At 35.8% G+C, this 25,098-nt stretch overlaps 1 protein-coding gene across 7 annotated transcripts in view; it reads left to right on the forward strand.

Moving 5' to 3' along the window:
* Window positions 1-8,713, forward strand: part of MCF2 (MCF.2 cell line derived transforming sequence) — a 98,037-nt gene extending 89,324 nt beyond the window's left edge. For 4 of the 7 annotated variants that reach the window (XM_008584382.1, XM_008584378.1, XM_008584379.1 and 1 more), the window contains 5 exons: window positions 316-394; window positions 974-1,040; window positions 2,446-2,555; window positions 5,850-5,962; window positions 7,961-8,713. In XM_008584382.1, the coding sequence (XP_008582604.1) occupies window positions 316-394; window positions 974-1,040; window positions 2,446-2,555; window positions 5,850-5,962; window positions 7,961-7,993 (402 nt within the window). In that variant the 3' untranslated portion in view covers window positions 7,994-8,713. The remainder of the gene's footprint in view (window positions 1-315; window positions 395-973; window positions 1,041-2,445; window positions 2,556-5,849; window positions 5,963-7,960) is intronic. The other 3 variants (XM_008584384.1, XM_008584381.1, XM_008584383.1) reach the window with 1 other exon arrangement.
* The last annotated feature ends 16,385 nt before the right edge of the window (window positions 8,714-25,098 follow it).

Consider the following 25,098-nt stretch of genomic DNA (forward strand, 5'->3'; position numbering starts at 1 on the left):
ACATAAAATATTTAGATTTTTAAAAGAATCCTCCTGCAAAAACAAAAGAAGTGATATTATATCTTGCATTTTATCCAAGCATTATTATTCTATTATTTAAGGGCAATTTCAAAATGGTTTTGTCTGTATTATTTCATCTAATCTGATGGCTAATCATTTGCTTCTTATAAGTTTTAAGAATCAAAAGGTTAGAATATGAATACAATGTTTTAGAAAGTAGATCATGATTGGTATACTTTATTAAATTTGTTTTATTATAAAGCACTCTTTTAAAAAGGAAACATGTCCCCCCGCCCCGTTTTTTTTAATCTTTAGGCTCCGAATGTAGATGTGAAGATGTTATGGTTAAAAGAAATAAGAAATATTCTGTCGAAGCAACAGGAAGTTATGACAGGTAAATTCAAACATGCGTTCTTCAGAACAAGAATTATAGCAACAGCTCATTGACTAGGATTTTGTAATAATTTTTGCAGGGAATGAGGCTGATATTTACTTTATACTATTTATAATGAGAGGACTTATTAAACTAATTAGAAGCAGATTGAGACTCAGAGCGTTGTTTAAACTATTTTGGAGAATGAACTTTACACTAGAAAATGAACCCTAGTGCTTGAGTAACAGTTGAGAAGCAGCATAGTGAAGTGACTGTTTATTCCCAGCCCTTTCCAGGAGGCAACTCTGCTTAGGACCTTGAGTCATCAGTGCTTGGTAATGTTAAGTTGGGGGCTGGTTCTAGTTCTAAACTTGGACTTCTTTAATAAAATATTACATAGTTTGGAAGTTTCCAAATTCCGACTTCAGACTGGCTTTCTCTCTGGTTATTTCAGGTCCATGAAAGTTAACTAATTGGAATGATTTGTGTGTGTGTGTGTGTGTGTGTGTGTGTGTGTGTGAAAGTCATCGACCTTCAAGAAAGTAAGAACTGTGGCTTCTGAATGATGCTTTTAAAATAAAGCTTTGTTTTACTTCACAGTTAAAAAACGAAAGCAACACAATCAGTTAACAGAACAGGATCAACTTTCTCCTCAGCAGAACGAAGAGTAAGTAATTATTCTTTAAGAAATATCACTCCTGCAATCTTCTGTTTTCCATCCGTAACATGAAACAATGTACAAAGTACATTGAAACAATGAAACAAAGTATCTCAAACAAAAACTACCCACCATTTTAGTAGTAACCCATCAAATTCCGTAAACACATCATTTTCTCAGTTCTAGCCTCATATTGGAGTCTGATAGTTCCTCACAGGATCTCTTGGGCTGATTTTTAAACAGATTGCAAATGCTTTGTTCTTAATATGCCGTGAGAAGAGTTACATGCAGACTGACAGTAAAGGTGGTTGCAGTCATGGCTTTCTCTTCACAGTATTTTTGGTCACTTTCGATCTGATTGGAGAAAGTTGTAAGAATATGCAAACAGAGCAGATGAAGGACTGGCTCACAGCTTTCAGTCCCTTGATGGAGACCACTTGCTGGTGATTAGACCTCTCTTTCTGCATATTTAGAGAGGAGTTATGGATCCCAGGAGGGAACAGAGTCTGGGCACAATCACGATGTCCTTAAGGAAGGTGGCAGTCCTATATGATAATGCACTGCTGTTGGTTTAGAGATGAAGTCTTTTATTCTGCCTCTAGGAATCATAGAAGGTGAAATTTCCACAGAACATTTGCGTGTGTGCAGAAAGAATCCCCATACTCATTCCAAAGCCTTGGCACAGAGACTTACCATGAAGCATCTGCATGATGAAGGGATCATTGTATGACTTATCAGAAATAATGTTTTTCCCTTTGTTGCATATAAGTAGCTAAAATCAGGTACAACTTGTGGTGGTTCATCCGGGGCTTTAGGAGAACCATTTAGAAGTCATAGGGGAAGTCTTTATCTTCCAGGATTCACAATACTCAATTTTTTAATTATACATTATAGGAATAAAGTCTTCAGGTTTTATGCAGTAATTGACTTAATAGTAGCTGGTGCAAACTAACAGTAGAAATCGGTTGAAGGTCTTATCTTTTATACACACCTTACCTAATTCATTAAGGTTGAAAGTCCACAGGGTGAAAGGGATTGTACACAATATACTTGCTTCGGATCTAGAAGGGAGTAGTTTTATAGTTGCATAATAGAGAACCTGATCACTTGGATCCTAGGATTTAAGCTTTTGTGTATTATAAAGTATTGTCCCACAGACTTAAATAGGGGAGTGTCAGCTGTTTGAATAAATTCTTCTTAACACGTAATATCAGTGGAAGAAATACCATTTTTAATTTCTTCTGCTGCTGCTTCTTTTCTTCTTTCTTCTTTTGTGGTTGGCCGGTTAAGGGGATCTAAACCCTTGACCTTGGTGTTATGACACCCACTCTAACTAGTTGAGCTAACCAGCCAGCCTTGTTATTACTCTTAGACTGTATAAAAACTCACTTATTTTTATCCGTTGCTATTTCAGAAAGCAACAGGGAGCTTTTGTACGTGCCGAGGGAGCAGAATTGGAGCCCGCTAGTGCTATGGTGGAGGTCAGTGAAGCAATCATGTCAGCTCAGGCAGAAGCAAATACAGGTATGTGGCATGGTCATCCCAAGGTGAATGAGATTCGTGGCTGTCTAGGTTTTTATCTCCATTGTTAATTTGGAAAATCTACCCATCTATTTTTTTTTTTTATTAAAGTAAAACTTTATTTAAATTTTTTTTATTGAAATGTAATTGGTTATACATGTTTGTAGGGTACAGAGTTGAATATCAATACCTGTGTACAATGTGTGATGATCAAATCAAGATAATTCACATATTCATCATTACTAAATGTAATCATTTCTTTGTGTTGAGGACGTTCGATCATTTTGTATAAAGAAAATAAAGTTAACCCATTTTTATAAGGCTCTTATGTCTTGTATATGCAAGATACTCTGATGGGCACTACAGAGCAGTGGTCATTATTTTATTTAATTCAACACATATTTTTAAAATGTATTGTTTATTATTTATTTATTTATTGCATTTTATAATTCAGCAAATATTAACATAGCATGACCTGTGTGTCAGGAATTGTGCAAAGTGCTAGGCACACATTCTAATTCAGCTGACATCCCCACGCTCCTAGCTGAAACTAGGAGGGTATAGAAAGATAATACAACAAGTAATTAAAATTTAGTGCATTAATTGTTATAACGGGGAAGTACAAGGTGCTGTAAAAGCACACAACAGGATCACCTAAACAACTCTGGGATCAACAGCATAGACTTATCTTGAGAAATGCCTATCAGAGTGCCTGATACTTGATACTTTTTAAAAAAAATTAATTGACACATTGTAATTGTACATGCTTATGGGGTACAATCTGATGTTTTGATATATATATGTTGTATAATAATTGGGTCAGGATAGTTAATGTATCAAGCACCTCCCGCGGTTATCATTTCTTTGTGGTGAAAACGTTCAGAAGACTCTTCTCTTGCTATTATGTAATAACCAAAAATTAATTATCAACCATAGCCAGCCTGCTGTGCCATAGAACACCAGAACTTATTCCTCCTATCTAATTGTAATTTCGTACCCACTGGCCAACCTCTCCCTGTTTTCCCTCCCTCCACGCTTCCCTCCCCACTCTCTAGTAGCCACTTTTCTATTCTCTGCCTCTAAAATATCAACTTTTTTTCCCTTACATTTCACATATGACTGAAGTCATATGGTATTTGTCTTTCTGGGCCTGGCTTATTTCTCTTGACAGAATGACCTCCAAATCCATCCATGTTGCTGCAAATGACAGGATTTCATTCTTATTTTGGCCGAATAGTATTCTGCTATGTATATATACCACATTTTTAAATCCATTCATCCATTGTTGGACACTGAGGTCGATTCCATATCTTGGCGATTATAAATTGTGCTGCAATAAACATGGCAGTGCAGATATCTCGACATACTGACTCCATTTCCTTTGGATATATACCCAGTGATAAGATTGCTGAATGAAATAGCAGTTCTATTTTTAATTTTTTGAGGAACCTCCATTCTGCTTTCCATACGGCTGCACTACTTTAAACTCCCGCCAATGGTGTGCAAGTCTTCCCTCTCCACACCCTCATCAACACTTGTTTTCTTTTGTCTTTTTGATAACAGCCATTCTAACCGGAGTGAGGTGGAATCGCATTGTTTTTTTGATTTGCATTTCCCTGATGATTAGTGATTTTGAGCATTTTTTCATGTGCCTGTTGGTCATTTGTATGTCTTGTTTTGAGAAATGTCTATTAAGATCCTTTGCCCATTTTTCAATTGGGTTATTTGGTTTTTTGCTGTAGAATTGTTTAAGTTTCTTATATATTCTTGATATTAACCCCTTGTCAGATGTATAGTTTGCAAATGTTTTCTCCCATTCTGTAGGGTGTCTCTTTACTCTGTTGACAGTTTCCTTTTATGTGCAAAAGCTTTGTAGTTTGATGTAATCCCACTTGTCTATTTTTGCTTTCATTGCTTATCCCTTTGAAGTCTTATTTAAAAAAATCCTTGCCACAACCCCATGTTGTGGATCGTTTCTCCTGTTTTCTTCTAGCAGTTTCATAGTTTTGGGTTTTACATTTAAATCTTTCATCCATTTTGATTTCTTGTTGTTTTTCAATTTATTTATATCCATTTTATATTCAACAGTGTGTTGTTTCAATACATGTATATACTGCACAATAATTCACTTAGGGTAGATAGCATAGTTTTTTTTTTTTTTTTTTCCGTGTCCGGCAACGGATCGCAACCCTCAGTGTTGCCCCCGTACCGGACCAGGGACCGGCAACGGGATTGCAAACCTCGGTGTTGCTCCCACGCCTCGCTCAGCCAGTGAGCAGGAGCCGGTCTGTATGTGGGATCCGAACCCTCGGGCGGCAGTGCTGCCGTGCCTCCTAAGCGGCGCACTATCCAGTGCGCCACTGGGCCGGCCCAATAGCATAGTTTTATACCCATTAGTCCACCCCTTCTCATAAGTTGATTTTTATATATGGTAAAAGATAGGCGTCTAGTTTCATTCTTCTGCATGCGGATATCCAGTTTTCCCAGCATCATTTATTGAAAGGACTGATACTCAGTACTTAAGTATGATGGTCCTTAATCTGGAGGATTTCTCCACTAGTTGAGGAGAAACAAGTAATGGCAATCCTGCTGAGTTTTCAGTTATCTATTTATAGGTCACCTCCCTCAGATCATCTATGCTGTGGTCCCAAGAGTGGTAAGGAGAGAGCTTAGTATCAATGCCTGCATTTGATAGGTGAGGAAACCAAGTCAGATAAAGTTGGCATGACTTTTACAAGGTTACATGAATAGTTTAATGTGGCCAGCATGAAATTTTAATTGGCTGCTTTCAATAGATTGCTTAACCCAAGTAAATTCGATTTTTAAAAAATTAAGTACTTCCTACACACAGGCTCTTAGGAGACATACAATGTGTAAAATGTGCTCTCTGCCTAGTAAGAGAGACAAGCCAAGCCAAAATAATAGTAATACCAGGCAGAACTTAATAAGTACTATTTGAATGGAATCAATAAAAATGCTACAGAACAAATTTTTGGGAATAGATGATTTTCTGTAAGGAAGGGTAAATATTCTCTAAAATGTTATGTAACTTATTATTTTTAACAACTCTCCCACCAACCTTCCTAAAAAGTAAAAGAAGTATATGGCAGTCCAGGCCTTTTCTGAAATGTCAGAAATTGTAAAATAGTACAATCTAATTGGAGGTTTTGTTACAGAAAGATACTATTCTTGGTCCACTGAAGGTTCCAGCCCTGAGTATTATAGTTAGTTTTACTTCTCACCTTGTGATGAACCACCACCATTAAGTAACTGCCACACTCCATATTTTTCTTATAGTTTGGACTGGGATGCCACAATCTGCAGTAGTCTCTGTAGAGCCTGAGGAATGGTCAAGCAACTATTTCTACTCTACTCGTGATGACAATGAAGGAGAAGATAGGCCCCCAAAGGTTAGTAGCAACATATTAAATTAAAACTCTCGAGGCCATTTTACTGATGAAATAGGCGGGGTACATAGGGCAATATTTTGTCACCATCCTTGAGGTCATTAGTAGTGTTTCATGGTCAAAAGATTTGAAGCACATCTTCTTAAGAACATTCAGTATGCACTTCCTTCTTTAAGTAGAACTTTTTTGAGCTATACATGAAGCTCCTACTAAAGCTGATGAAATAAATAGTCAATCTTTCTAAATCTCTGTAAACTGACCAGTTTTATCTTTAGCTGAGCTTCGCTGCTATGTTTTCCATCTAGGATTGTGAAATAGAGTCAGAGAACAAAGGAACTTCAAATATACTCTAAAAATCAGCCTAGATTCTGGATTGGAAAATATAGGAAATAGACATTATACATTAAAAACTATTTAATAAGATTTGGGGAATATATTTTAGTGGGATCTCAAAAATGTGCTAGTGATACCAACCCTTAGCATATTAGAGCAAGGGGGCACCCTATAAAATTAAAGGAGGTTGACTTAGGGTAAAATTAAGTATTTTATGGAAGAAATACTTTGCAAGTTGTTAGGATTAAAGGGAAGTTAGGACTCTTGAGGGTAAATCCCCACTTTTCTGAAGTCACCAGCTTGGAGGGTGGTGTTAGAGAGTCGCGGCGTGGATAATCACAGAGCTGCACAGCACTGACTCAGATGCTTTCTTTAAAGAAGTAACAGAGATTCTTTCTTCTAATAATGTGATGACCATAATATATATAGGTATAGTAGTTTACAGTTTACCTAATTGATTTCTCAATTAATATTCACAGTATTAGTGTGAGAAAGGGCAGGCTTTATGACCTCCATTTTACTGAGGAGGCTCAGAGCTGGTAAGAGATTGATTCAGAGTTAACTGTCCAGACCAGTAGTTCTAAAACTTTTTAATAAAGGTACCTTTTACATTCTTAAAAATTGAGAACCCTAGGGCCGAGCCCGTGGCGCACTCGGGAGAGTGCGGTGCTGGGAGCACAGCAGCGCTCCCACCTCGGGTTCGGATCCTATATAGGGATGACCAGTGCGCTCACAGCACTCACTGGCTGAGCGCAGCGCAGCCGGTCTCAAAAAGGACAAAAAAAAAAAAAAAAAAAAAAATTGAGAACCCTAAAGAACTCTTGTTTATGGAGGTTACATTTATTGATATTTACCATATTGCAACTTAAAACTGAGAAATAAAAAATGTTTAATTTACTCAGTATTTGAAAATATAATAAACCATTATAAGTTTATATAAATAGAATTTTTCTTAAAAAGTTTTATTTTTCGAAACAAAAACATTAGTGAGCAGAGTGGCATTCAAAATTTTTTTGTACATCTGTTTACCATCTGGCTTAGTAAAGAACAGCTGGATTCTTATATCAGCCTTTGCATTCAGTCTGTTGTGCCATACACATCAAGTAGCCCCTAGAAAATTCCACTGTATACTTGTGAGAAGGTGAAAGGAAAAAAAGCAAATAATGTGTTAGGGTAGGTTTGATCTTGCAGACCCTTGAAAGGGTCTCAGGAACCCTGAACGGTCTGTTTCCCACACTTTGGAAACCACTGGTTTAGACTAATAAAAGAAATGTTAATTTCCTAAATTGATGTCATCTGAGGATAGAATGGGTAGGGCTAGTTTTTCAGATGCAAGCAAGAAGTCAGAGAAAGCCAGTTTGTGTTTAAACATTTGCTGTAGATGATCTTTGAAGGGATTGTCAAAAACTAAATTTTATGTAAGCTTTTTTCCAGCTCTGGCAACAGAAAATAAATATGCAAAATTAATTAATGCTTTAATCACAGGGATGGAAATGTAGAAAAACTTATTAGTTTTCCTCTCTTTTCTCAATAATTCCCTAAGTTGTGCTACTATGAAAAACATACAAAAGAGCCATACAATGCATTCCACCCCCGCAAAAGTAGAAGTTGGAATAAGCTATTATCAAACCGAAAACTGAGAAATAATGGGTGCCGTTTCCCTTGTAGAGGTCCGTGTTGGAGATGGCTCTTCTATCTTGATGAAGCTACTATGTCACATGGCAAGTAGCTCTTTCTTGCCTGTTCCTCAGCCCATTTGGAAAAAATACTGCCAAAAGATGTTCAGCCCAAATGACGTGATGTGGTGTTCAGGTTAATTCCATTGGACATGCAGAGAATCAATAGCACATAATTAATTTTTTTCATTTTATAAAAATTTTAATTATGGTAGTCTTTCTTTTTAAAATCATTTATTCAAAGTGCAAGATACAGTGCTGGAAACATTCTCATTTCAGAATACTTTTGTACTTGAAAATTACTTCTCTGTCTACTTTGTAACCAAATGCAATCAGTGTGCCTTGGATTGTTTAGCTTATTAATGAATTAAGTTAAAACAATGGCTGTAAAATGACTAAGGCCAAGTAAAGCACAACATTATGATTTAATGTGCTTTTATTGGACCCAGAGCTTTTCTGCCCATTATTTTAACCTGTGCAAAATGGTACAAAGCCCATAAATCCTTTCTGGGGCATTAACAAATTTTGTTCAGGGCTATTGCCTTTTGTATGTGCCAAGATAAAATTTTCATGAGAGTAGTTTACAAATAACAGTATTTAAAATTAATATTTTCATGCTTGTTTTTTTCTGGTTTTATGCTTATAATTCATGTAACTTAAATTAGTTGTGCTCTAGTGTTTTCTGTACATTTCACGTTGTAATTCTCTTTTTTCAAATAAAAGTTAATTCTTCAGGTTAAATAAACACATGTTCTGCTTTTTTTCCTCATCACAAACTGCTCCATTTTGTCTGTTCCTGCAAACCTGCTGCAGCTACCCCATTTACCATTGAAGTAAACAGTGAATTCTTTATGTCACAGAGCAGGCAGTTATGCAAGTAGTTTTGCAATCAAGTTTGTAATGTAATTTTTCAAAACAACTTTACAGTCTCCAGGCAAATATAAAGCCCTAGCAGACTGCAGGAAGGGAGGCTCAGACCTCCTGATTAGAAATGGAGATATTCAGTTTCTCCATGAGGATGCTGAGGGTCCATGGTAGGTGCGTTTGTAATGTCTGTAATGACCTCTTGCTGGGGCACGTGAATAGCTAATTGAACAGTCTGCCTGATCTGTATCTCACGCAGTCTTCAAAACCAGAAATATCACAGGATGGCTTTCATTTTCATTGCTTCAGCCGTGCCTATATAGCTCACTGAAAGGAATGTTAACCTTTGGTGAGTGAAAGATGCTTTCGAACAATGAAATGCTATGAGTGTGCATGTTCTTTTGTAATTTACCTTTGGTTCAGATGTTTTAGCCGATACATCTGGACTTTGTAATGCTACAGATCACATTCCATTTGGTCATTTAAGTCATTCATGAATCACATATTTAATGAATGCCTACTGTGTGCCAGGGATCACGCTTTGCTACTTTACAACATAGCCACACGTCTTTTTATCAGTTCAAATATTGACTTTTTAGTCTTATCATTCTAGCTTTATGCATTTGACTTTATATATAGCACAGATTGTAAAGATGGCTTGCCAAATGTACTGTTTAATTATGAGAGAACCCAAAGCAAGAAAGAAATATTGTTTGGAAGAGGACTTAAATGAAGCTTTATAATTCTTTTGGAGACAATTTTATCTTAATTGTGTCAGTAACCTGAACAGAAATGCTACATTGACTGTGTGCTTTAACCCTAAAAGCAGAAGAGTGTACACACAAGGATAAAAGTTAATGATGGATCATGAAAGTAATAAGCATTTTAGGTTATTCAAAAAACTCCAGCCTAATCATGAAGATGTTTGAACATAAGCAATAGCTTTGTGAAAATTTGAGCTGCATTGTAAAGTATTTGTTTTCATTACTTGATTATTACCATTCTTGGCTACTAACTTATTTATTATTTAGGTTGGTGAAAAATGTAAGCAGAAGAAAAGAAGGTCTGATTCCGGGGAACAGTTTACATATATTAATTGGTGACTATAGGTTTCGGAATGCCAAAGTTACAGGTATACTACGAGCAAATTGTATACTGTTTGTTTGAAGGCTAAAATTTTTAAAGCTTCACAAATATGACATTAGCATAATTAACACTTAGGAATAAAGCTGTAAGCATATTATGTTAGCTAGGATTTAATTTTTTTCCTTTAATATTTTACATGCTGAATAAAGATTTTCAAAACATGTTTAAACTTTTTCCTACAAGGTTGATAGGCTTGAAAGAGATTTCACATACTGTGGTGTCTTGTAAGAGATCCTTCAGAATTAGGTGGTGAGGATATGCTTTTAAGATACCAGCCTTGCTGTCCAAGAATGCTTTACCAGTGTGTGTTTTTACTCAGTCCTAGGAGCATGGTGTTTCCGTATGGCAGGTTTCTGCTACACACACACACACGCACACACACACACGCACACACACACACGCACACACACACGCACACACACGAAGCAATGAGAACTAATCTAATGTTTATTTTTATTATCCCAACACTTAGTACATAAATTTCTTTATACAAACCAGGGTTCTTATAGATTTTTCCCCTGAGCGACACTTAGCTATCTATAAAACATCAGCACAGAAAAAGAAAATGGACTTGTTGGTGAACAAGATTATTGTATGTACATAATTACTCTGAAATTATAGTTTTGGCCTTGTGTTTGAATTCCAGGTGATGGTACATTGTGTTTAAATGAATCTAATAGATCAGGAGTAATTAAAATTTCATTTATAACATGAAACCAAGTCTAAGTGTGATAAAGCTCAATATAAATATTGGATCACACAGGAATTCCTCAAATAGAGTCACTTCTTATTTGTTTGGGTTGTTTAATCTGGGTCACCTTTCAAAGGTTTTCTGCACTACTTGTTGAATTATTTAGGTAATTATTGAATTATTTAGATAATTAATAATCAGAAGAGTCTGTTATACCAACACTGAACTGATTAACATTTATTTAAAATCTATTCCCAACAACTGCATAATATACTATTATTTTTAAGTATACATGGAACATTTACCAAGATAGACCATATGCTGTGTCATAAAACGTCTTAATAAATTTTAAAAAATTAGAATCATATAAAATCTTAGGGTATCATGTTAGAAATCAATAATCCCCAAATGTTTGGATATTAAATAATACACATCTAAACAACACATGGGACAAATAAGAAAGTACAAGGGAAATTAGAATTATTTTAAATTGGATAAAAACAAAAATGCCACATATCAAAATCTGTGGATGCAGCTTAAGAGGCAGGGAAATGTAGGGAAATGTATAGCTTTTAAAAAAAAAATTTAATTTAATTTTATCAGTGTACAATGTGATTGATTTTTGTGTCCCTTTACCGAATCTTCCCTCTCCTATCCCCTCCCGTCAACCTCAAATCTGATTGCTTGTCTTAACAACTTCAAGGAATGGTGGTTGTTCTGTCTTCTTCCTGGCTCCCCCCATTTGTTTGTGTATTTATTTATTCATTTTTAGCTCCCACAGATAAGTGAGAATAGGAAATGTATAGTTTAAATACCTGTATTAGGCAGTTAAAAATCAATGTAATTCACCACATTAACATAATGAAGGGAAAAATTATATAATCATTTCAAGAGATGCAGAAAAGCAGTTGACAAAACTCTATACTCATTCATGATAAAAACTCTTGGCAAACTAGGAATAAAGAGTTTCCTCAATCTGATGAAGCACACCTATGAAAACCCACAGCTAACATCATACTTCATGGTGAAATATTAGAAGATTTTCCCCTAAGATTGGAAACAAGCCAAGGATATTCATTCACTCTGACCATTTTCATTCAACGTTATACTGGAAGTTTCTATCCAGTGCTGTAACTCAAGAAAAAGATAAAAAAGCAAATAGATTACAAAAAAAGAGACAACAGTGTCATGATTATTAGATCATGTTTATGTACAAAACCGTACAGATTCTACACACAAGCAGACCCTACTAGAACTAATAAGTGATTTTAAGGCCATAGTGTGTAAAGTCATTATACAAAAATAAATTGTAGCTCTATATCCTAGCAACAAAGAATTGAAAAAAATGAAATTTCAAAAAGCAACATTTACATCAGCAACATAAAACATAAAATAAATTGTGATAAATCTAATCACAGATTGCAAGCCTTCTTGCTAAAAACTACAGATCATGGCTGAGATATATTTAAGATAACCTAATAAAAGGAAATATATACCATATTCTCTGGATTGGAAATCTCAGTGTTGTTAAGAAATCCATTGTCCCCAAATTGGCCTATAGATTCAATGCATTCGAAATAAAAATCTCAGCAGGACATTTTCAAAAAATTTAAAAAATGACTAGTTTATTCTAAAATGTCCATGAAAAGGCAAAGGATCTGGAACAGAAGATTCTTGGAAATTTGGAGGACTTACATACCTGTTTTTAAGACCTATAAACTACAGTAATTGGTACAATATGGTATTGGTGTAAGTGCAGAAAAATTGAGATTTCAGAAATAGGCCCACATATACATAATCAATTAATTTTTGATCAAGGCGCTAAGTCAGTTGAATGGGGAAGGGAAGTTTTTTTGTTTTTGATTTTTTAACAAATGGTGCTGGGCAACTGGGTCTCCATATTAAAAAAGAAATGAACCTCTATTTTTATACCTCTATATACAAAAATTGATTTGAGTCAGATTATAGATCTAAACATAAAAGCTACTGTCATAAATCTTCTAAAAGCAAACACAGGACAATATCTTCATCACTTTGGGTTAATTTCTTATACAAGATACAAAAACCACTAACCAAAAAAAGAAGAGTATCAGATAAATACAAAGACACATTACACATGCTGAACTGAGTACAACTTCGAAAACTTATACCTATTAGGAAAGGATAAAATCTAAGACAGTAACATTTTGAACATTTTCAAAAGCCAAATAGTTCTACTGAATCACATTTCCCCCAAATTAACTGATTCCATGTTACACATTGAAGAGTTAAGTTTGAAAATACATATGGCCAACTTTTTGCCAGCTGCTTTATACTTATTTGAATGGTTAATGAAAGACACAGAGAGAAGAAACATGTCACTTAAAATATGTGCTCAAAGAGCTATTTAATTTAATTAACACATATAAATCAGTTTTTCAATGAAGCAATTAAAAAAAATAAAGCCATGAAACAATGCAATGTATATACTAGAAAATAATGACTTTTCTTGTGCTCAGGTCCTCAAAATTCAAAAGTGAAAACACCGAGTATGTTCCATATAGTATTAACATTTGTATTCAACATTAAGAAGATCCAGAGTAGATTTTCCATAACCTTTATCATCACCATTTTAAATATAGAGCCAGATGTCTTCATACTTAATTCAGGACAAAGTTAATTACACTAATTTTTAGCTAACTGTAATGCGGGACACATACAATTACATACTTGATTAGTTTTAATTTCAAATGATTCCATTACTATAACTTATCCCAGTAGCTTTAGGGCATATTAGCACCCTTTGAAAAGTGCATGGCAGAAAATAACTTCAGTCTATTTTAGGCCTGTGCTTATTTTTCAGGCAGTAAAGGGCTTACTATGCATACATACATATACATATATGTTAATATACATACACTTTATTTGGGGAAAAAACCCATATTATTTTTTTTCCAATAACTTTTATTTTCTGCTGTGAGTGCACTTTTTCAATATCCTTTTTTTGTAGTCCTATTCGGAGATTTGAAGCATAATGTATTGATATATCATCAGCATTTTAAGTGTTTGTTACTCTCTTAGTGTGGCATGCTACTAGATAAGAGGGTAAGGTTCCATTGGTCCCTGTTGTCTAGAAGCTTCTGACTTAAGATACTATTAAAATATACATTACTTTAAAATAACATGCATTTATGACTTATGCTGAGATAACAAATGAATACTTCATGGTATATTTTGGTTGAATGCTATAATATCCGGTGGTCTTGATTGAGATCTGTCTTCACATTACTTTGCATAGAGCAAAATAGTATATCATGAACTATAAAAATGTAATGTGTGTCAACGAGTGGATTAGGAAATTATAGGTGACTATATATGCAACTGTCAACAGCATTTAGGTTTCAAAAATATATATTAAAATATCACATTTGTAATCTGGCAAATAGAATGTAAAGATTCTCTCTCATACGCACTTAACAAGTTTCATATTACCTCCATGCACAGAGCATAATTCATACAATATTTATGAAATCCAGCTGTAGATGGAATGAATTCTATTTATTTTGTTTTGCTTCAAGTGAAGCTGTGTCTTTCATAAAATAGAAGCCTTTAATAAATAATTATGAAACTGAATAACAACTTTAATATTAAAATAAACAACCAGAAGATATCACCTTATATTTATGATGGACCTTTTGAATCTTCACATTTAGTGTTAGAAGTTATAGCACAGGCAACATTTTTGGCTTTAAAAGTCACTTGCATATTAACATCATTCTTAATTGTTTTGTAGATGCTGCTCTGAGTAATGCAAGGAACTAAGTTCCCCTTGAATTAAAGGAGAACAAATAAACTTTTTAAAAATAAGATATTTTATTTTTGGAAGTGGGAACTAGATATTTCCTATAAGTGCTGCAGATAAACAGCATCATAGTCAGGCTTTTTCTACACTGCCCATGACATTCACAGAATTTCCTCAGCACTGAGGTGGACTTCGTCATTCACAGCTTGTCTCAGTCTTACAAGAAGCCATCTTCTGGGCCGGCCTGGTGGCGCACTGCTACAGTGCGCCGCTTGGGAGCGCGATGGCGCTCCTGCCGAGGGTTCAGATCCCACATACAGACCGGTTCCCGCTCACTGGCTGAGCGAGGTGCGGATGCAACACTGACGGTTGCGATCCCGTTGCCGGTCCCGGTCCGGTACGGGCGTGACACTGAGGGTTGCGATCCGTTGCCGGACACGAAAAAAGACAAAAAGGAAAAAAAAAAAAAAGCCATCTTCATGCCTTCCTTTCTCCCCAGGTGCAAGTGCAGTGCTATTTGTTTCCAATTAAAGTTTTTCATGGCATCCATTCAGATTCCATCTGAAAACCTGAAATCAATTCTTTTGAACATTTACAGATAAAAGAGTTTATCTGTATTTTGGGGGTAACTTCAGTAATGAAACAAAATAAAACTTCACAAGGAGAGGAGAGATGATCAGAGATTTTAAACTCCTTTGTTAGTTGATAGTTAATTATTCTGTGTTATCTGTGTGGCTATAATGTACCAAAGGGATATATTCTGAAGGACCTCTTTTGCACTTTGACTGGCACTTAGGGTTGTCAGAGTTGTCTTACGGTTCTAAAAAGATCCAAAGCTAAAAGTCCTGTAGTTTTGATGTGTTGAAGTTTACGTCCTATGCATTGAAGTTTAGATACACTTGTCATGGCTTTCAGTTAAATATTCATATTTGCACTAGAGATGTTTCTGTTAAAAAAAAGCTCTACTTTTCAGTGTCTTTACTTACTTTTGAATTTTCTAGAAAAATTTATTCTAGTATAGGTTTTCTTAAGGTATATTGTATTTCTTCCTAGTTTTTTTTTTAAATAATACACATATAGATGTCTTTATTTTAAATATATAAACACTGTGATCACTTGTTTTGAAGCACATGGCCAGTTGCATGCAGTTTTGAATTTATGCTTGAACTATTTTATATTATGAACCACTGAAGACAATGGTTTGAAATTTCTGCCTTTTGAATCATGAAATGTGAGTTGGACTATTACGTTGGCATATTAGGTGCATGTTTTTCTGATTGGTTTTATAATAAACAACAAACATAGTAACTATATGAGGATACTTCAAAAATTTCATGGAAAGATTCGTATTATCTTTTAATTCTATTTTTCCACGAACTTTTTGAAGTACTCTTGTATAATACATAATTTATCTGTCAAATAGGTCTATGTATTATGTCAAGATCATAGATTATGCCAGTGATATCATTTGATGTGACAATTTATATGACAAACCAATTGTATTTTATTCAAAGGTACATGCAAATTATAAATCTTCTAGCGTCCAATTGTTGGAATTCATAATGGTCCATTTATAAAGTTACTCATTAAAATGTCCATATATTTGGTATTTTGCTTAATGTTTCTGCAGCAACAATAAAATGAAATCAAAATACACTTCTTTTGTGTACTGATTCCTTGGTTAGAAGACAGAACTAGGAGATAAAATTTTTGAGTAATGATGCGCCTCTGCACAAAATGTTTTAATTTCATGGTATTAAAGTAGCAATTTTAATCATTTAAGACAACACTGAGTTCTGTAGATTCAAATGTACAGTTATAGTCTTTTAATGTTTTAATCACTGTACAATGAATGCTATATTTGTATATGTTTACAAATGTAACTGCACTGTATTAATTTTATTAGGCTGTAAATGTATGTTACTATAAAACATAGCAGCAATTTCCCTTTAAGTCTTCAAAATTTAACTACATTGTAAATGTACTTAAAATGTAAATGTACTTGTGTTAATTCCACATTAAAAATATCCCACCTTAAATTCATTCATATTTTTTTCAGTTTAGTATAATATCAACTATACATCGAAAATCCCTTTCCTCTCATTTATTAGTGATACCCTCCTAAAGGCACCATAAATATTTTGAGTTAAATGTTTGCTTCATGATTCTGTTTGAGAGAAAGGGAGAGAGAGAAATCTGACCAGAGCCAGAGTAAAAGGTTTTGCTCAAAAGTTTCTTTACCCAAATCTATAAGATAGCAATAAAAGCAGTTTCAGAGGCTAAGTAGCCATGTTGATGAGTGGCTATTTTCACACACTGAAGAAGTCTACTTCCACACAATGGAGCCCAAGGAACCCTGGAAAGCACCTAGCTATCTGCAGTTATTTTTGGAACCATCACTTTTTGCAGAGGGCTGTTTAGCTGGGTTTGTCAAACCTAACAGTTTCTTTTACAGCCCATTCTGGAACTTGTGCCTTAGTATAGAGGGGGGACAAAAACCAGTACTGGTTTGATTGAATCTTCCATTTTTGATAAACTGACATTGTTTTGGATGTCCTAATGAGCATCCCATCACAGAAAACTACCACTTTTGCCTTTACATTTATTTTGAGCTCTTTTGAGGAAGCACCATGAGTGAACTAGTTAATAAGTTAATCCACCAAAGAACTTCCTGAAAATTAAAATGTGCACTCGAGTTTTGATTCCTATGTTGGTTGAGGAGTAAATGTTATTGTTGATATTTCCAAAATTACATATAAGTCTCACAATATAGGATACACAGTTGTTATAAAGCCACCCTGACATCTGGACTATTCTACTCTCTTAAGAAGAGAGAAAGTTTCAGAGTATATTTTGGAAAGTGTAAGGTAGCAAAAGAAATACTCCACTTGAAGAGAAATTAGGTCAGTGATTTTGTTTTGGCTTTAGTCAGAAATCAATCCAGTTTCACTCGACAGAATTTCTCTGAGAGAAATACTTATTATTAGTAGGTACTAGAACACAGAAACCTTCTTCCCACAGGAGCAGCCGATAGAGTGCTTGAGTCTAGTCTCAAGCAAATTAAAGAGCAAACCCAGTCATTTCTGTTACATTTCAGTATGCTTCCTATTGTGTGTCCCATTGTACCACGTGTTCAGTGCATGTTGATTTAGAACCATCAGTTTGCAAGGGGTCTGATAGAACAAAATGCTTAGGAAGAGACCAGTATTAAAGATAATACCTAAACCATTGATACTGCTCAAAAGAAAATTAATTAAAGTGACAACCAGGGTTTCTTTAAAAAAAAAACCCAAAACACAACTTAATTCTTTTTTTTGCACAATGCATTTTCTTTATTAAAGTTCGTGGCATATTCAGGTCTTAAGTTTTCCCTTGCGTTTGGTGAGGGCCTACCTGCCATTCTTTGTTGATCACCTCATTATTGCTTGTATCAATAAATACATTAAATTCTGAGGAGGTATTTTTAGTATATGTTCACTGAATAAGACTAATAATATGTATTGAGAACAGCCAATGAAGTTGGACTTTGTGAAGATAAGTTCCTTAAGCTAGACGAAACTTTCTTTAACTTCACACCAAAACAAAATGTAAACTGTTTCGAAGATACATTTCATCTAAGTATTTGTGACATAGACTAACTTGATTATTACCAGAATAAACAAACAAATACAATCAGGCTGGAGAACAAATATGAAAATCATAAAGGAGCAGAAGAGAATGTCAGAAAGGTTTGAAGCATGGGAAGAATTCAGTGGACTGAGTTCTCTTAGTTAACAGTTTGAAGCATGGTTTGATAGTGAATGCACTGTTTTACATGGAAAATTATGAGTAATCAAATGTTCAGTAACAAGTGAGCTGTAACTTTGAAACCATAATAAAAATGACTTAAAAGGGAAAAATCATAATGGACATTTGGAATCTAACATTAGAGGCTAAAATAATTTCTTTACTCACCCCAGGGTGGACATAGGGCTATACATATGCACTTAGAACTAATTTCAAAATACCTGGATTCAATGCACAATAGGCATTCTATGTATGAGCATTAGTAGCTTAAAAATCTGCCTGTATTCCTGAAAATACCAAGTGTTGGGAAGGATGTAAAGCAAGAAGAACTCTCATACGTGGCTACTGGGAGTGTAAATTGGTACAACCCTTTAGTGAACTATTTACAAATACCAAGTCAAGTTGAAGCGAATGCACTGTGGTGTAGCAATTCCACTCCTAAGTATGTACCCCAGACAGACACTCACATATATACCAAAATGTTGATAGCAGCTTTCTTTGAAAGAGTAAAAAGTTTGGAGACAAAGCGAATGACCCTGAAGAGAAGATTAGGTAGCTAGATTATGGAATAACATGCAATAAAATCAATACAGAAATTAAAATGAATGACCTAGAGCTACACATATCATCATCAATGAATCTCAAAAGAAGAAAAATTGCAGGTGAGAAACAATATGATAGCATTTGTGTAGTTTTTAAAATATGCAAAACAATGTATATTTTAATGATAATTTACAGTAAAATTATATGGACATGCTGGATAATGATGAACACCAAATTAAGGATGGTAGCTACTTTTGAAGATTTTGAAGATGGAGAAAGAGAGAGAGAGGAGGGGGGGAGAGAGAGAGAGAGAGAGAGAGAGAGAGAGAGAAAGCGGAAAAATGGATGGGTGTCAGTACTTGGGAGTTCATGATATTCTCTATACATTTTTATATGTCAGAAACATTTCACACTATAAAACATTCTGCTCATTTTAATTCAGTACTGGAACAGAGGAATATAATGCTGTCTTGTCCCCTTATGACTGAAATGTATTGAAACTGCGTCAAATTTACTTTCTATACATCCCTGTGGGATTATTTTTTTTAAAGTTATGTTACAGGCTGACTGAAAATAAGTCAATAACTCTTTTCCACAGTTTTTATAAATATCTTACAAATTACCATGAACTAACAGCACCATGGCAGAAAACCGTAAAATAAACCTTCGTGGACTTAAAATGTGTGAATGTGCTGTGTAGGGGAAATATTTGCACTTAAGAAATGTTTTATTTTATAACATGAAATCACTACCTCTTGCCATCTGAGAACATCTTTAAAGGCCTGATTTATCAATTTTCTACTTCATGAACGCTCTACTTCTTTAAACAACCTATAATTTTAATTTAGTGTGCATTTAGTGCTCAATCAGAGCAACAATTGAGTAGCTGCACTGCAAAAATGATGAGTTTTTAGTCAAGTAATTACCTTATGTCCAATGCTGCATAGGTAATGTTAAACAACTGGTTCCCTTAAAAAAAGCAAACACCCCAAAACCTTATTTGTAGGATTCACTTATTGCTATGGTTTAAATACCCCTACCATGGCAGATTTTAGCTACCAACACGAAGCCACGGAATTGGGAGTTGGGAAGAGAGGTGCAAAATTGGTGTTAAAATTTAATTGTTAGACCTCTAGACTGGGGGGATTGCTCTAGCACTTTAAGTTCCTACATAAGCAAACTGAAGCCCAATATAAACAGTAAAACGAAACTAGAGACTTTACCAATCAGAAACTGCCAACTAATCTCTAGGGTCTTAAACCTCTGTAACCAACCAAATGTATTTTCTTTGTCTTCCTTTCAAGTCAGCCTATAAAAGCTTGCAGCCCACGCTGCTGCAGTGGAGCTCGCTGAACATTTTCTGGTTCTGAGTCCCGCCCGATTCATGAATCATTCTTAGCTCAAATAAACTCTGTTAAATTTATTTTGTCCAAAGTTTTTCTTTTAACATTGGCATTTGATGTAAGGGTTCAGATCCCACACTGGCCAGCTGCCCCCCCAAAATAAAAATGGCTTTCGTGAGTTAGTACATGCCAGTTTCAGCATACCATTGAATGTGTCTTACAGAACAGGCACAGTGCTAGGCACACAGTAAGTGTTCAGTAAAATTCTTTATTAGGGGGTGCTAAGATTTCTGAATTATAACACTCCCATCATTAGGTAATGTGTTGCTGTTCTTTTAGCATATGTTACCCAAATTTACATTTTCTGAACTAAGGAAGCAGAGAGTCTATCTAGGACTAGAAACAGCATGTGGAAGAGAGCGTGGACAAGGAATAATATAGGAGGCATATTGGGAAAAATTAAATCCTTATGGCCAAGAACAACAAGTTTGATTCTGAGTCTTCATTACGGGGTCATTTGATCGGGTCATAACTCTAGGGAGAACGAAATTGAAATGAAAGCTCAGAGTTGAATCTACAAAAATAAGGTGCAACAATAAAATAAATACCTAAATGAGGATAGAAAGCACAGACAAGAGGTAAATACAGCTTCTGGAAATTACGAACACAAAAGCAATAAATGTCAGCAGGAGATGAAAAGGACAGGGCCATAACCATAGTCTTTTAGGCTTATCTTTCTTACATTTCCTAGAAATTAGTGATAAATCCTTTTTATATCCTAGGAAGAAAGTGAATGTAGGAGGCCTGTCATTTTTTTTGTCTGTGTCCCTTTCTATGGCATATTTCCTTATGTGATAGATATCTTATTCCTACCTTAGATGACTGGGAGTGTTGCACAGTGTTGCGGTTACTAATAGCTTTTGTTATTCCATTTCATTCACACATTGGTTCATTCATGTAACAAGCATGCATTGAGTTTCTCAGAGACATGTTACATTCTTAATTTGGCTTCTTAGAACTGGGTTTTAATCTCATGAAAATGCATGCTTATTTTTGTTATATAATCTAAGAGGAAAGTAAGCTTTTAAATATAGATCTTTGTGAAAGCTTCACCAAAGCTTCACTGGTGCTTTATCTTTATGAGGTCAGCACTTAAGGCTCTGCAGTTATTGATCTAGAGAAGCTATATGCGACAACATTTCTATAAATTTAAGAATGACAGCATTAGGAAGATTTACTATGTTGGTAAATTTTTATAGATTAAGATCTCATATTTAACATTGCAATGAAGCAATCTTTTGAATGGAAGTCTTTGAAATCAGGAATCTCTGTTGCTATTTCTAGCCTTCTCTTAACAGAAGGATAGCTCTCCTACTAGAGTAAAATGATCTGGCCAGTAGTTTGAAATAGCTCTGTCGTATTCTGTGGGTGTGTGGAGAAAATGTCTTGGCCCTGTTCCAGAAGGCTTTCTGTCTTTGTCTATATATATAATAAAGGGTCTGCCTGCTGTTCTTCTCTTTTCATGCCTTTACCCATATTAGAAGTTGAAATTAACTCAGAAAAATCAAGGTAATCTATAGTCCCAAGGGCAGGTTGGAAAAGGTCTACCCTGTAACTACTATAGGAGAAAATGAGTAGAGTGATCTGTGGACCTGGATTGGTTGAAAAGTGCAGGGATCCCACAGTCCTTTCCTGCTGTGACTCCTTCAACAGCCTCCATAGTTCGAAGAATATGTTGATGTTTGTGGCTTTAATCCTGAGATTTCTAGATAACATACGCCTCAAATCTAAAAAGCCCTGATTCCCGATTGCTGTACTCAGGCCTGCCAGAAGCTGTAGTCTGGCTCCCAGTCTTCCACAGCTGCACCTCACTGTTAGAATCCCAGCTACAGAGGGCCTTTGAGGCCTACCTTCAACCCTCAATCAACAGCTTCTGGAGTAATCTGCTGTCGTGGTGTGCTGCACATGTCTTCCCCAGCACAGTGCCAATGAATAAAGTTGAAATGTTGCTGGAATGATCGTGTGCCAGATAACACTGAACATGCTCTTGAAGTCAAACGTTGCATCTGGAAGGGCCAATGCTCTCAGATGGGCTAAACGCTGGACACCAGTACCACACATTCATTCTACGTGTATTTACTGAGTAGCTGCTATGAGCCAGGGCCTGCAGCTCCAGCTTATTTGACTGCCGTTCTGCCTTCCAGGCTACCTGTTGGTCTTCTTGATTTTGTAAACTGTTTTTCAATTAGAGCATCACTGGTAAGAATTATAGGCAGTTTTCAATCCCAGGTTTGCTGAAAGGATTGTCACCAGTGCAGAATGCCCCAGCTGTCCTAAAAATACAGACAGTGGAGTTAGTGTACTTCAGTTGAAGGCACTAGGCTTCCATAGTGCAGGGTGGGATACCTGAGTTCTAGTCCTGGCTCTGCCATGGTGGGCCTGGCCTTATCTTGGCCTCCATCTCCTCATCAGTTAAATGGGATGAGTAAATTGCATGATGTTTAAGGGTCCTTGTAACTCTGACATTCTTAGATTGGACTGTAAGCATCCAGAAGTTGTTTAGAAGTTATAATTAAGCAGTTTTGTAAACTGATCTGTGATGATTAAGGACAGGAGTAGAGGAAACCCCTTTTTTCCCCCTTGGCAGAGAAAATTGGACAGTACTTTGTTCCTGTCACCATAAAGCAGCTAATAGTCAAGAGAACCAGAAATAATCATATTTAAACAGCAAGTTAAAATGCTGCACTATATTAACACACTTTCCTTCACTCAGCAAGAGTTCTATTTTCATCTGTCGCTTCCAATATTACAGCAGCATGTTTCAGCCCATTTAGGTTAAGTAGCTACCATGACTTTGAAAGCACTAATGATTCTTATATGGCAACTGCAAATGCCTTAGGCAGAATTCAGCCAGGGCCTGGCTCTGAAGCCACTGGCTATTAGGTGGGCTTGAAGGCCCCACAGGTTTAGTGGTGGCAGCATGCCACAGGTGGCTCATGACGAACTCAGTCGTTTTCGAGCTCATGGGAAGAAGGATAACTGTGGCTCAGAGATTTACGGGCCCAGGAGCTGCCCCCTCTGCCACAGGGAAGACCAATCACAAGAGACATGAGGCAAGTTCAGCACTGCTGCCTTTGAAAGGGTGGTCTCCATGGTAACCAAGCCAGTGTCTCAGTTTTACCAATTGCACAGTGCTGGGGCCATAGACCTTCAGTCATTCAAATTTGAAGTAACATGTTTCATGCATGAATTAGCATCCTCCTTAAACCCAAGGCAGGCGATTATAGTGTCTCCTTTCTCTTTCCTTCCTTTAGCCAAAAATAGTAGAACTGATTTATTTGTTCATGAAACCTAAATCCAAGACCTTGTTTGTGTTTAAGTATGGTCTCCTTTCATGATAGTCAATACAAGACTAATTGCTACTCGGGGATAAACATGGATTCAGATTTAGCTAACATTTATTGAGCAATCACTGTGTAGTAGTGTAGTAGGCACTGACAAAGCAATTTACATATGTTATTTTATTTAACTTCCAAAATATGTAAATGCAAATTCAAATTTAATGAACATTATTGGTGTTTGGCACTCAGTTATCATTCCTTGAATATTTGTTGAATAAAGGAATGAGAAAAACCCATGAAATCACAGACTATCAATGTCACAAGGCCTTTAGCATCCTGTCAAAATTTCTCATTATACAAATGGAGAAATCAAATCCCTGAATGGGGAGTGACTTATCCAAGGCAATACTCACAGCTAGTTAAATCCAATTCTGTCCCAGGTGGATTCAGACAACTGTCCTCCCTGGGACATAGTACACACTGCCTCATATGAAAGGTGGGTCATAACACAGCATCAAATCTCTGCTGCATTGTATTGCATTTGGACGTATTCTTCTGAGTGTTTTGCTGAATGTAGTGTTTGGGATGCCTCTCTGGGAATGATTTAACCAGAAACACTTTAAGAAATTTAAAAATGCATTTATTGATACATATATTTGAAAGACTAAAGTAAAAAGGCATTAACTAGAAGAACTCTAAAGAAATCAGCAAGAACAACAGGGCGACTGTGGTTAATAGCTAAGTTTTGTATATTACCTAATAGCTAAAAGAGAGGCTTTTTCATGTTTTTGCTACAAAGACATGATAAATGTGTGAGGCAGTAGATACACTAACCACCTTGACCCAATCATTTAACAACATATATATGTGTCAAAACATCAGATTATACTCCATATGCATGTACAATTTACAAAGTGTCAATTAAAAAAAAAGACCAAAGGGAAAAAATCAGCAAGAGTGAGGCCTGGCTGGGGGTGGGGTGGGTGCAGGAGGAAGCAGCGGCTTGGTGGGGTCCAAGTGGTCAAAAACATGATTTCATGAGTAGTCCCACACATCATCAAATACAGGGTGACTGATTCACATCAACCAAATTCACAAAAAACCAAGTTATGAACCAGAACAACAGTTTATTAATTCTCAAAGGGAAACATATGTTGGTTGGTTGGCAGCCCTCTAGAAAATTCAATATAGAAGAATTAATTATAATCAAAAAGTGAGCATGAAACCAGAAAAGGGGGAGTTAGTGGGCTGATTGGAATGACTCAAGCTTTTGAGCTTGCTGCACCCTTCTGCACTGCAGGGATCTACCAGTCAAGGAAGATGCTCATGTTCTCTGGTCTAGGCAACTTCTTGCTTGGCGTTGAGATGCTGGAGACACACTGTTGTATTCTCCCTTGAAGACTTGGCTAGTTCTGGTTGTAAACTGACTATTCCTTTCTTTCTGTTAGCATTATTTTTTCAGACGGAGGGCAATCTACCCGGGTCGATGTTAGCTTTCCTAGTTAACAATGACATGCCTGTCTTGCCTTCATGGAGTCATCCCTAGTCAGACCTCCATAACCACACAACAAGCCCTTAGGAATCTATTCAGGATGGCTTGTTAATAACTTAACTCTCTGAAAGTAACTTTTTCCT

Source organism: Galeopterus variegatus, unplaced genomic scaffold (genome assembly GCF_000696425.1).
Source record: "Galeopterus variegatus unplaced genomic scaffold, G_variegatus-3.0.2 Scaffold3252, whole genome shotgun sequence".
NCBI classification, from domain to species: Eukaryota; Metazoa; Chordata; class Mammalia; order Dermoptera; family Cynocephalidae; genus Galeopterus; species Galeopterus variegatus.